The sequence below is a fragment of the Chinchilla lanigera genome, unplaced genomic scaffold (assembly GCF_000276665.1).
Source record: "Chinchilla lanigera isolate Chin_1 unplaced genomic scaffold, ChiLan1.0 scaffold00137, whole genome shotgun sequence".
In the NCBI taxonomy this organism is placed as follows: Eukaryota; Metazoa; Chordata; class Mammalia; order Rodentia; family Chinchillidae; genus Chinchilla; species Chinchilla lanigera.
In genome coordinates, this window is record NW_004955538.1 from 1,030,132 (window position 1) to 1,041,595 (window position 11,464).

The 11,464-nt window shown below is 62.8% G+C and overlaps 1 protein-coding gene across 1 annotated transcript; it reads left to right on the forward strand.

The window, feature by feature from the left end:
• Nucleotides 1-9,619: 9,619 nt before the first annotated feature.
• On the forward strand, nt 9,620-11,448 carry LOC106147273 (translation initiation factor IF-2-like; the record flags this gene model as incomplete). Its single annotated transcript, XM_013507819.1, is given in 3 exon segments — nt 9,620-9,720; nt 9,998-10,346; nt 10,844-11,448. Coding segments are annotated over 3 exon segments (1,055 nt in total), but the record flags the coding sequence as incomplete, so codon positions are not given.
• Between the last annotated feature and the right edge of the window lie 16 nt (nt 11,449-11,464).

The window sequence follows — 11,464 nt, forward strand, 5'->3', positions numbered from 1 at the left end:
AGAGCTGCCTGCCACCCGTACCCCCAGGCCCACTGGGCTCAAGCTCTCCGTCCCTCCTGGCTGCTGGATACCCTGGGCGGGAGCCCTCGAGGTCCCCTGGCCGTCCCCTTCCCTGGGAGGTGTGGCCAGCAGAGCAGCCGGAAGGGTCAGCCGGGGTAGGGGGCTGTGGGCGGCCGGAGGGGCTCTGGAGGGGCCCCCCTCTCTCGAACCTCCCCGGGACTCTAGCTTGGTTGCTGATGCAGGGAGGCGCTCAGTGTTGGCTCCTTGGCCCCACCCGCGCCTGCGCTCTCACAGGTGCCTCACAGCGCTCACAGCTGGAGAGGGAGGAACCAGCGCTCAGGACCCTCTGTGGGGACAGCTGTCACCACGTCACGGAAGAGGCAGCAGAGCCCCGACTCGCACCCAGCACTCCCTCCCAGATCCCCCCAGCGCGGCCTCTGCTTAGGAACTGGCTAGTCATCCTGTAGTCAGTCAACATCTCTACCCAAACCTGAGTTTTGGGGCTGGGGATGTAGCTCAGCGGCACAGCGCCTGCCTGGCAAGCGCAAGGTCGTGAGTTCGATTCCTAGTACTGGAAAAAAAAAAACAAAAGACAAACCTGGGTTTTCATTCTGTTTTTGTTTCTGGTTTTCAGTGCTGGGGACTGAACACAGGGCCTTGGCACTGAGCTGCACCCCGCACACACAGCCCTTTTTCTTTTTTTTTTTTTTTTAATTTTGAGACAAGGTCTCTCTAAATCACTGAGTTGCCCAAGCTGGACTCAAACTTGAGATCCTCATGCCTCAGCCTCTCAACGTGTTGGCATTACAAAAGTAGGTACCCCCACATCGGGCTGAGGACTTAAAAACAAAATACTAAAAGAAAAACATTGTATTTTAGTGCCCTGGGCTTAGAGAATTGTTTCCCTTTTCCTTTTCAAAGCAGGGTCAGGTCTCAGAGAGCTGCACCTTCCGGTCTCCTGTGTGTCTGGGGCCAGGCTGACAATCTCGCCCTGTCACCCTCTGGCTGTGAGGGAGGCCGGGAATTTCAGTCTTCAGGTAGCACAGCTTGGATCTGGGTTTCTTTTACACCAGGACCAATGAGGGGACAGACATTGGGCGGCTGGAATCTCTGCCTTGGGTACCCTACGTACCCCAGAGGCCTGAGGATAAAGCCACTGCAGACCACGGAGGGAGGGGGATCGGGCCGGGATCTGATGAGGCTGGGGGTGGCGGTGACGACCGTGCTGATCCCCAGGAGCAGGCAGAGCTTCCAGCAGAAGGCGGAGGTGCTGGGGGCATCATGGAGAGACCGCGGCTCAGCGCTCAGCCCTGAACTAGGAGTGGAAGACCCGGATTTGAGTCCTGGCTCGGCCCTCACAGAGAGGAGCCTGGGGCCCGGGGGCTGCCACACAGCTCACAGGTACGGAGGCCACAGCAGCACCGTGTGAGAGCAGCTTCCAACGCAGGAATCTGCAGCGGGGAGGCAGACAGCACCACAGCCCAGGAGGAGTGTGGCACAGACCAGGCTAGAGCCAGGGTGAGCCTGCACCCCCAGCAGCCGGGGGCGCCTCTAGGGCATCAACACGCATGCAGCAGCCTTCGGCCAGGAAGTGACAGGGAAGGCCTCGGGACAGAGGGACCGGCCCAAGCCAGGCCGCACTCAGGACGGATGCCCCCCAGCACCGGGCCGTGTTTGGCCCAGAGCCACACCCTGGGTGACCCCTGACCTCGCAAGGCCCTTGAAGAAGAAGAGGCTGGAGCCTGGAGAGCCTTGGCCACTTCACAGAGGCCCACAGTGAGGCCTTGGTGCAGCAGCCGAACCGCTTGGCCTTCCTGACACTGTCACCCTGAGGGGCTGAGGACCTGGCGCACCCTCCAGGACGCGGGGGCAGAGCCACACGCTGAACAGAAAGGGAGCCCGAGGTCCGGAGCGGCGAGGCCAGTGCCTAGGTCACACGGCGGCTGTGTGGCGGCAGGACTCGAACCCAGGCCTTCCTCTCCAGTGCCGGATTCTCACCGGCTGCCTCAGACACCCCCAGCCCTCCCCCCGCTGTTCTCCTGGCTCCCTCTCTGGGAAGAGAACATGCTGGAGTCTCTGTTTCCCTGGGAGAAATCCATTTTCAGAATCTGGAGGTGTTGAAATGTGTTCTTTTTTCCTCTCCAATGAGCCCTTCTTGAGGACAGAGGTGCCCCCAGGATCCCTCCAAGGCCACCCCCGCCACCGGACAGGAGCCTGCTGCAGAGGAGGACGGGCCCAGCAGGGGCCACGGGGCACAGGGTCTCAGGAGGTGACCGCGTCCAGGGACTCGGGCAGCAGGCCGCTCCAGGAGCTCCGAACACAGTGGGCCCTGACCTGAGATGACCCCTCCGCCCTCCCGCCTGGCGGCTGGCAGAACATCCCAGTGTGCGGGGAAGGCAGCCTCTGAGCCTGCCTGGCCAGGTGGGCGCGTTCCCGGTCTCCTCCAGCATGGCCCTCCGGGACAGCAGGCCCTCCAAGGTCCAGGTCACAGAAGCCCCCTGCGGTGGAGGGCCCAGGAAGTCCTGTGAGCGCCTTCTAACGTCACAGAGCCCGGTGGGTGCCGGGGCCGCTCGCTCGCTGAGCTGAGTGAGGAGGGAGGGAGGGTCGAGGAAGGGAGGAAGGGTCAAGCAAGGGGGAAGGAACGGGGGGAGGACTGGGGGAGGGGCGGGGGAGGGGAGCCTCTCTCCCTTCCCTGCACACCTGCCCAGCCCCCACTCCCACCTGCCCAGCCCCTCTCCAACCCCAAGGAGCCTGCACATCCGGCATCTCGCCCTCTCCTGGTCCCCTGCAGCTCCCCAGGCAGCGAACAGCACCTGCCCTGACTGCAATGTCTGCACCTGCAGCCCCTCCCCTGAACTGCGCCCAGGCCTTCCTGCTGCCCCGCGTCTATGGACAGCCCACCCCAGCAGGGACCCCCGGGCAGGCCTGGACGACCCAGAAAGGCCAACCAATCCCTCATCCCCTGCAGCACCCCAAAGAGGGGCTCTAGCCCTGGGCTTTAAACCATCAGGACAGGAGTGAGGCAGGGGCCAGGTCATCCAATGGCCAGGTCTTCGGGATGTCACAGGCCGCACCACAGCCACGGTGCTGGACACAGGGACTGTGCCCTCTCCACCCTCAAGTGGCAGCATCGTGGGACCCCCGGCCCTCCCCGCACTGGTGGGCTGCCCTCCCCAGGAATTCACCAGGCCCCCCGCCCTCCAGGAGACGCGTTCTGGCCACTCTGATGGACTTGGATCTTATCACCATGGTGACAGGAGTCCTTGGAGGACCCAAGGGGACAGCACCGAGGGAGGGCTTGGGTTGAAGAAGGAGCGAGGTAGTCTCCAGCTCCACATGGTGCCGAGCCCCGCCTGGGCTCATGGCACGCAGGTGACATCAGGGTCAGGACATGCGTGCCCCACCTCTCGGGGCCTCCCTGCAGGTGGTCAAGCCCCACTCAGCCCGAGCCCCACCTCCATCACAAGGGGACCCTGCCCCCTCATCTCCACCCTGTGAACGCCAGACACTCCTGGGTATCTCACTACCACCTCACCACCTGCCCCAAAATTGAGCCCCCAGGGCAGGGGCATTCTGGATCATCAGAAGGGCTAAAGCATTTTTGGCTGCTGGATGGATAGAGAGGTGGGTGGATATACCAGCAGGTATGCATGTACGTGGGGTAGGTGGTGAACAGGTGCATGGATGCATGGGTAGATGGGTAGGCAGCTGGATGAATGGCTGGATAATGGGCAGGCGGAAGAATGGATGGATGGATGGGCGGAGGGGTGGGTGGGTGGATGGCTGGATGGCTGGATAACAGGAAGGTGGATGGATGGATGATGGGTAGATGGACGGATGGATGGATAGATGGGTAGGTGGATGGATGAATGGATAGATGTGTAGGTGGATGGATGGATAGGTGGATGGATGGATGGATGGATGGATGGATGGATGGATGGATGGATGGATGGATGGATAGATGGGTAGGTGGATGGATGGATAGATGGATAGATGGGTAGGTGGATGGATGGATGAGTGGATGGATGGATGGATAGATGGGTAGATGGGTAGGTGGATGGAGGGATGGAGGGATAGATGATAGATGGATGGATGGATGGATGGATGGATGGATGGATAGGTGGATGGATGGATGGATGGATGGATGGATGGATGGATGGATGGGTGGATGGGTAGGTGGATAGATGGATGAGTGGATGGATGGATGGATGGATGGATGGATGGATGATGGGTGGGTAGGCAGACAAATGGTGGATGGCAGATGACTATGCCATGCAGCACTGCCTCATGGGTAGATTTTGAGTGCTTTCTTCCCTCAAGCAGCCTCCACTCCATCGTTGTGCAAAAGCCACAGAAGCCCTTACTGCAGGATTGACACATGAGGACGCGCTTACCTTAGTACTTGCACACAGTAGATATTTAATGACAATTCTAAGACATCCCACTTGCCCTGTCCATGAGACAGGAGCCGAAGCACTCAGCACCCTGATCTTAAAAATAACTCAGAATGGTCTTTCCACGTACATCTTGGGCAACCGGATTTCCAACACCTAGCCTGGCTTGACTGTAACAGGCTCTTGTCCCACACAAAGCTCTGGGTACAATTCCCAGAGCTGTACCACTCCCACCCCAAACAGCAGGGAAGGGAGGCAGGAGGCCTGCATGCCCACCCCGTCTGGGGAGTTGTGGGGCTCACGGGTTCCCAGCGAGAGGCCACAGGACTGCTCTTCTCAGCCCCAACCTCCGAGGAGGGCGCTGGAAGGGAAACATGGGTGGGGGTTGGACCTGCCAACCTCTGCTCTCCCCCAGCTATAAACCCTGGATCCAGGCTCCACTGTGTCAGGGAGGACCCAGAGCCCAGGGGCAGGAGCAGGGCCATGTAGGAGGCTGGGACCATGGCACAAGGGGCCCCCCCAGCTGCTGCGAAGTACTGTGGATACCCAGCCTAGTGTGTGGCCAGTACAAGCAATGATGTGCTCCAGAATCACACCCTCCCCAGAAGGCAGGTCTGGGTCCAGGGCCAGCTCAGAGCAGCTCCTGTGGGCCAGACACCCATGTGCTGGGCAATGAGGATGTCACCAACTACTGTCAGAAGCCCCAGGTTCAAGTCCTGCTTCTGACCCCATCACAGCTTGCAGGAACGGTCCTAGGTCTGCCCGCCGGCCTTAACCTACGCTCCTTCTGCGTCCCCGGGGCGCTCCCCTCCCAGAAGCAAGTGCTTATTTGTTTCTTTGTGGTTTTTGTTTTGTTTTTGGCAGCACTGGAAACTGTGCCCAGAGCCTTCATACTGAGCTGCATCCTCAGCCTCTTTTGAATCTTGAGACAGAGTCTTACTCAGTCACCCAGGCTGGGCTTGAACTTTCGATCCTCCTGCCTTGGCCTCCCGGGGTGTTGTGAATGACAGGCATGGGCCGCTACACACAGCTATCAGGTGCTTGCTGCTGTGTATGCGCTGTGGGGCAGACGACGGGCAGAGCCCTCAGTCTCGGGTGACGCTGCCTCAAGGGTTACAGGTAGCCAAGTCCTCTGACCCGGGAGAAGGCGTTTGGGTGAAGGGTTTCCGCAGCCCAACACCGAGGGGCGGCAGAGCAAAGGGAGGACTCTGCCACCCCACTCACATCCCCTCCCTGTAGGACTAAAGCTAACTCTCCCCTGCGCTCTCCTCCACAGACGCTGCAAAGGAAAAGCCATCGAACCCAGAGCCGCTGCCACCTGAGCTCCTGGAAGCCCAGCAAGGCAGGGACCATTGCCCTCCTCTGTCAGCGAGCAGACTGCAGCCCAGAGAGGCTCCGGAACACGCCCAAGGCCACACAGCCTCTGGGCAGCAGAGCCGGGACCCGAACCCAGGCCTGTGAGAACCCCCCATTCCTCGGATGCAGTGGCCCCAAGTGGAGTTTGTTCCCTGGCACAGCCCAGGAGCCCTGGAAATGCCACCCACAACGTGTTTGCCCTGAAGCGACTGCCAATGACCAGCTGGTTCCACACCAGGCAGTGCCTGTGGCCTTGAACCTGCCGCCTTGGCCCCAGGGCTGTCACAGGCTCCGGGCCTCCGCCTGCTCCGTGCAGAGGTACAGCTAGCTTCTCCCCGAAGCGGAGGCGATGTGGACTTCAGCCCTCTGGCCCCTCTCCCTTCTGCCTGTCAGCAGCCACCTCCGAGCCTCCACCACTGCCACCCACACTTGAAATCCCAAAAGTGAAGTCAACAGACCATGGCCTCCAGGTAGGACACCACCTCCCTAACCTCCCTCCTTGGGCCCACTTCTCTAAAGATAAGAAACTTCTCTAAAAGACCTCAGCTTTGTCATCTGTAAATTGGGAGCAATAAGTCTCTGCCCTGTGAACAGGTGAAGTGTGACACACAAGGTGACCGAGTGTTAGGACTGGGCAGCTGAAGGATGGTCACCATCCTCAGAGGAGTGTCGTGGACCCTTCGGGAGCATGTGTGCCCCCAGCACCTGTCTCTCCCTCCCCCCCGTTCAGATCTGCTCAGTTCCGGTGAGTTCGGACCTGTCTCTGGGTCCCAGGTCCAACGCAAAGTGATTGGACCCTCTCCCAGCTGCCAACCTGGTCCGTGCCGTGGGAATCGTGCCATCCCAGCTGGAGGTGGCCAGGATGGGCGGGCGGAGCTCTACCTGGAGCGACAGAAGGCACACACGTCAGCGCCTGCGGAGCCAGGAGGGGCGGGGCCCTGGCAGCCTGCAGGGAGTGGCGGTGGCATCTCTGTCTGAGGGTGCTGCTCCCCTGCAGCCGAGGAAGCCGCCTCAGTGTAAGTCAGGAGACTGTTTCCAACAGGTGCGCCCTAGCCAGTCTTAACACCCGGCCCGTGCACCTCACAGAGACGGGCTGCGGCAAGGGGGAAGCCGCTGGCCTCCCGACCTGACAGGGCCCCAGCAGGGCCTCCTGGGAGGAGTGGACCAAGCAGGTGGACCCTGGATATGAGTACCTGCAAAGCCCAGAGCAGGGGCCCTAAGGTGGCCAGGTGCGTGTGTGACCCCCGCTCCTGCTCGGGCTGTGAGGGGCTCGTACGTCCTGTCCCAGCCATTCAGCTGTGACAGACGGTACAGCTCAAGGTGGCTACCACGCAGCTGTGCCGGGCAGAGGCAGGGGTGGCAGGCTGTGCCCCCTCCAGCCCCGCTCTTGCTGTGCCCCGCCTGCTCCAAAGTCCTGCACTTGACCAGGAGCCTTTGTGCACCCAGGGGCCAAGCGCCTGGTTCTGCTGAAGAGTGGGGACTGCAGACCTTTGCCTGGGACCCCGAAGGCAAAGCAGAGAGCTCCAAGGACACAGCCGGTCCCTCTGCCTTTGGCCACCTCCGGAGCTGTGTCCTATGCGCCCCACCTTGAGCACCTCAGCCTCCCCAAGGCCTGGCCAGGCTGCAGGAGACTCCCTGGAGCAGAAAACGTGCCTGTGCCATTCCGTGTGCCCAGAACCACCCAGGAGACTTGCAGGATCCAAGCCTGAGGTGGCAGAGGCTCCCAAGGGCCACCAGGTTGTGGAGCACACCTGTCCCCAGGAGGCAGCCCAGGTACAGAGCACACAGTGGCACACCCTCACAGGTCACCTCTGAGCTAAGGGCCCGCTTCTCGCTGGGATCTCCCCACCCAGGCGTCCTGCACCTGGCCTCACTGACTCTCCCCTCCCTGGCACCTGTGCCTCAGTGACCCTCCGTCCCCGAAGACCAGAATGGCCAGGCCGTCACGCATGGGACTCCATGACCTGGCCTGCTTTTCTTCCGTGGACACTACGAGCAGTACCCAGCGAGATGACCAGCAGGATGTCCAGGTGAAATCTACACCTGCTCCACAGCCAGAGGAACATGGTGTGGCATCCTCCGTCCCCTACATTCTCAGCCCGCCTGAGACACCTTCCAGGGTTCCAACGCTTTCAGGAAGGAACCTGCCCTGTCCTTGGGAATACGGCTGGGTGGTATGAACACACACGCATGCGCGCGCGCACACACACACACACACACACACACACACACACACAGACACATGCATGTACTTGCTCATCTGCCACATTAAGGCGACACACGCATTCCTGTCGGGCCGACTGAAAACAGAGGGGCGCCTTGGGATGTACACCTGCTGGCTGGGCAGACCTGCCGCTGTCCGCAGAGGTAGAAAGGAGGGGCTGACCCAGGGGGCCTCGAGCCAGCCCCAGGGCTCGGGCCAGGGTGTGTCTTCGCCCTGAGTAGCCCAGCTTCCCTGTACCAACAAGGATGCCCCTGGGGGGCCCGGGGAGCACCAGAGCGTGTGGGGCTCCGCTGTGCCCTCTGCCGTGTCAGGAACAAGTCAGAGCCCTGTCTGAGCCCAGGTGAGCAGGGCCTGGAGCTGAGGCAGCAAGGGCCATGCTGGGCACCGAAGAGGAGGGCGTGAGGAATGGTGGGACTCGTGCGGGGCCTTCTGTCCCCCACTGGGCGCCCCCAGGCCAGAGCAGCGAGGCAGCATCTCCCAGGACCTCCCGGACCTTCTGGAGCGGTGGAGCAGCAGCAGGGGAAGGGCCGGAAAGATGCTCTGCCGCGCCCAGGGCCGCACACCGGCCACCGAGGCGCTGCGCCCTTCCCAGGCCTCATCCTCCCCTGGCCAGGAACCTCAGATTCCTCCAACCCCAAACGCTGCCAAACACCCCGCCGCATCCAGGCCCCGCGGCCCGACAAGCTCTGCTGGCCCAGCTCCCAGGCTGCCCAGCCCACCCCAGCCCACCCCAGCCCAGGCCTGTGTGTGCCCTATCCGTCTCCAACTCTGGCAGGGGTGGCCACCATACTCAACCAGACCTCTGAGCCTGCGGCACCCCACCCACCCCGCAAAGTGGCCACCTGAAGCCGCAGGAGGGCCGTGTGGATGGAAGAAGTCGCCCCGGCCGGAGGAGAACTGTAAACATACCTGTGGGGGAAGAGGGCCCAGGCCCTGGGAGGAGCCCTGCGGCCCAGGATGGGGACTGGATTGGCCTTGTGGCCAGGTGACAGGCGTGTTCACAAGACGCCATATTTGAAGGGGACACAGCACAGGTCCTGCATGACCTCACTCAGCCCGGCCTGCCAACATGCCCTGCCTTGTTCATGGCTGCAGGTGTGCAAAGGGGCGGGACGACGCGGCTTGAAATCCTCCCGAAAGCAGGGCCTTCAGTAAGTGCACACTGCACACACGACTCACACCACAAAGCTTTATTGAGTGCCTCCCGCTGCCGCTGCAGGCAGTCGCCACCGAGGGTCCCCAGGCCAGCCCGGGAGCTGCAGCCAGGCAGGCGCAGAAGCTGGCGAGGAAACCGCCCACCCTCGAGGCTGCACCAGGTGGAGGAGGACAGGCTGGGCCAGGTGGAGGAAGACAGGAGGGTGGAGTCTTCCAAACAGGGCGCAAGGCAGAAGAAGGGCATGCGGGGAGGCTCAGAGGCAGAGAAGCGCTAGAGCCAGCACAGGGCGGGGGCACGGGGTGAGGGCACAGGACGGGGCCAAGGAAGGCTGAGACAGGGCAGCTGGGCTGTGCCAAGGAGGGGCCGGGCCCAGGGCACACACCTGTCACTCTCCAGTTCTCCTCCAGGTGCAGGGGCGGGGCCACCTCCTCCCAGAGCCTTGAGAGGTCCTCCTGCAGGGACACGCGTTGCCCGGGGGTCACCCGCCTGATGGCGAGTCTCCTGGTGTTCCCTGGGGCAGCAGCCTTATTCTGTGGGGAGACGCCAGCTATGCCCAGTGCAGCCTACCCACCAAGCCACACGCAGCGGCAGTGAGAGGAGGCTGGCACTGGGGCCACCAAGCCTTCCTCTCATGGAAGGACTGCCACGGCCATGCTGCTGGGGACCAAGGGCCACCCCAGGGCCTCGCCCCCTACCCCTCCCAGCCTCCCTCCACCCTGCTCCTGGACAACAAGTGGCCCCAGTGCTCTGCTCCCTGCTTTTCTTTCTCCTGTCCGCCCCCTGCTGGAGCTGGGAGAGGGCAAGAGCGAGGGGCAGGGGCCACTGGCTCTGGCCCCCTACAGAGCCTGCCAGCCCCCTGGATCACAGCTGGGTCACGGCCTTCTTGGGCCGCTACCTTGCTCTGGACAGCTGGGACAAGACAGAACAGTTAGGGCCACAGAGAGCGCGGGTGCTGTCCAGCTTGGGAGGGGCAGAGAGACAGGGAGCAGGACACAGGAGCAGGGGGAAGGGCACTGCGGCTGGAGCCGCCATCCAAGCCGTGTGCCGGGCAGTCACCTGGAGCCTGGGTGTCTTCGCCTGCACAGGAACATGTGGGGCCAGTGGGCCTGACACCCTGTCAGCGTTCTGGGGCCCCAGGTCAGGGTGCAGCCTATCAGCCCCAGAGGCACCCACAGCTCCCCAGGGCATGGGCGGCCCGAAGGAGGTGCACTGCTCCGTGGGTGTCCCCAGGCAGGAAGGAGTGCAGTCTGCAGGCTCCCACCAGGGGACACAAGGGGCCAGACTCCCCCTGCCCTGCACCATGCCTTCCACGCCCAGCAAATGCAGGCACACTCGTGCACACACATGTGCATGCGTGTACACACACATGCACCACCACATCCCCAGTAGCACAAAAAGGCCCTCCTAGCCAAAGTGGCGTCTGCTCTTTCCAAGCCTGAATGTGGAAGGGGGGAAACCTTCCCCGTGCCCACCGCAACTCCATGTGCGTGGGAGAGGGGCAGGACACAGGCCCTCGACTGGCACCACCAGACATCAGGAATTGGGCTTTAAGGAGTGTCCAGCAGAAGTTGGGACCCCGAATCGTCTTGCCCCTGCCCAGAGGGGGCAGCTCCAGAAGCCTCCGGGGCTCCTAAGACTTGGCCAGCAGGAGGCTTCTCCTCTTCCTGCCTCTCTGGCTAGGACCCTAGGACCAGGTGATGTGCTGCGGGGGAGTGGGGTCCCCCACCAGCAGGCGTGGCTCAGGGACAACTTCCTAGCCCAGGAAAGATCTCCCCCCGAGTGGTGAGGGGCTGTTTGGGGGCGCTGAGGAGTGCTGGAGAGACCTGGCCGGCTTTCCTAAAAGTGAGAAGCTCCCCGCTGTGCGCCCCTACCCCAGACAGCAGGGAAGGCAGGAGGCCCGGCTCGCCAGCCTCCCGGGCCTCCACGCACACTCGGGAACTCGCCCTGACAGAGCCACAGACCCCGTGGGACATCACGGGGCAGAGGGCCCGGCCAGGGCCGCGAACCCAGGGAGGAAGACACATCCCAGGGGCGGCTACCTGCGCTCCAGGCCCTTTGCCCCGCGGACGACCCCTCCAGCTCTGCGGAGAGCGATGCATCCGCCCGCTCCCTGCAGGGCCCGGCCCGCCCCATCTCGGCCAGGGCGGGAGCGAGCGCGGTCCCGGTCCTGACAAAAAGTTGGGCGACCAGGTCCCCTGCGTGCACGGCGACGGGGCGCGGGCTGCGGGCGCAGCGGTTCCGGCTCAGACCCGCCGCCCGGCAAGGCCTCGACCGCGAGGGCGGTTCTGGGCAGCCCAGCGCCCAGCGCGTGGGACCGGAGCCCCTCTGCACGTG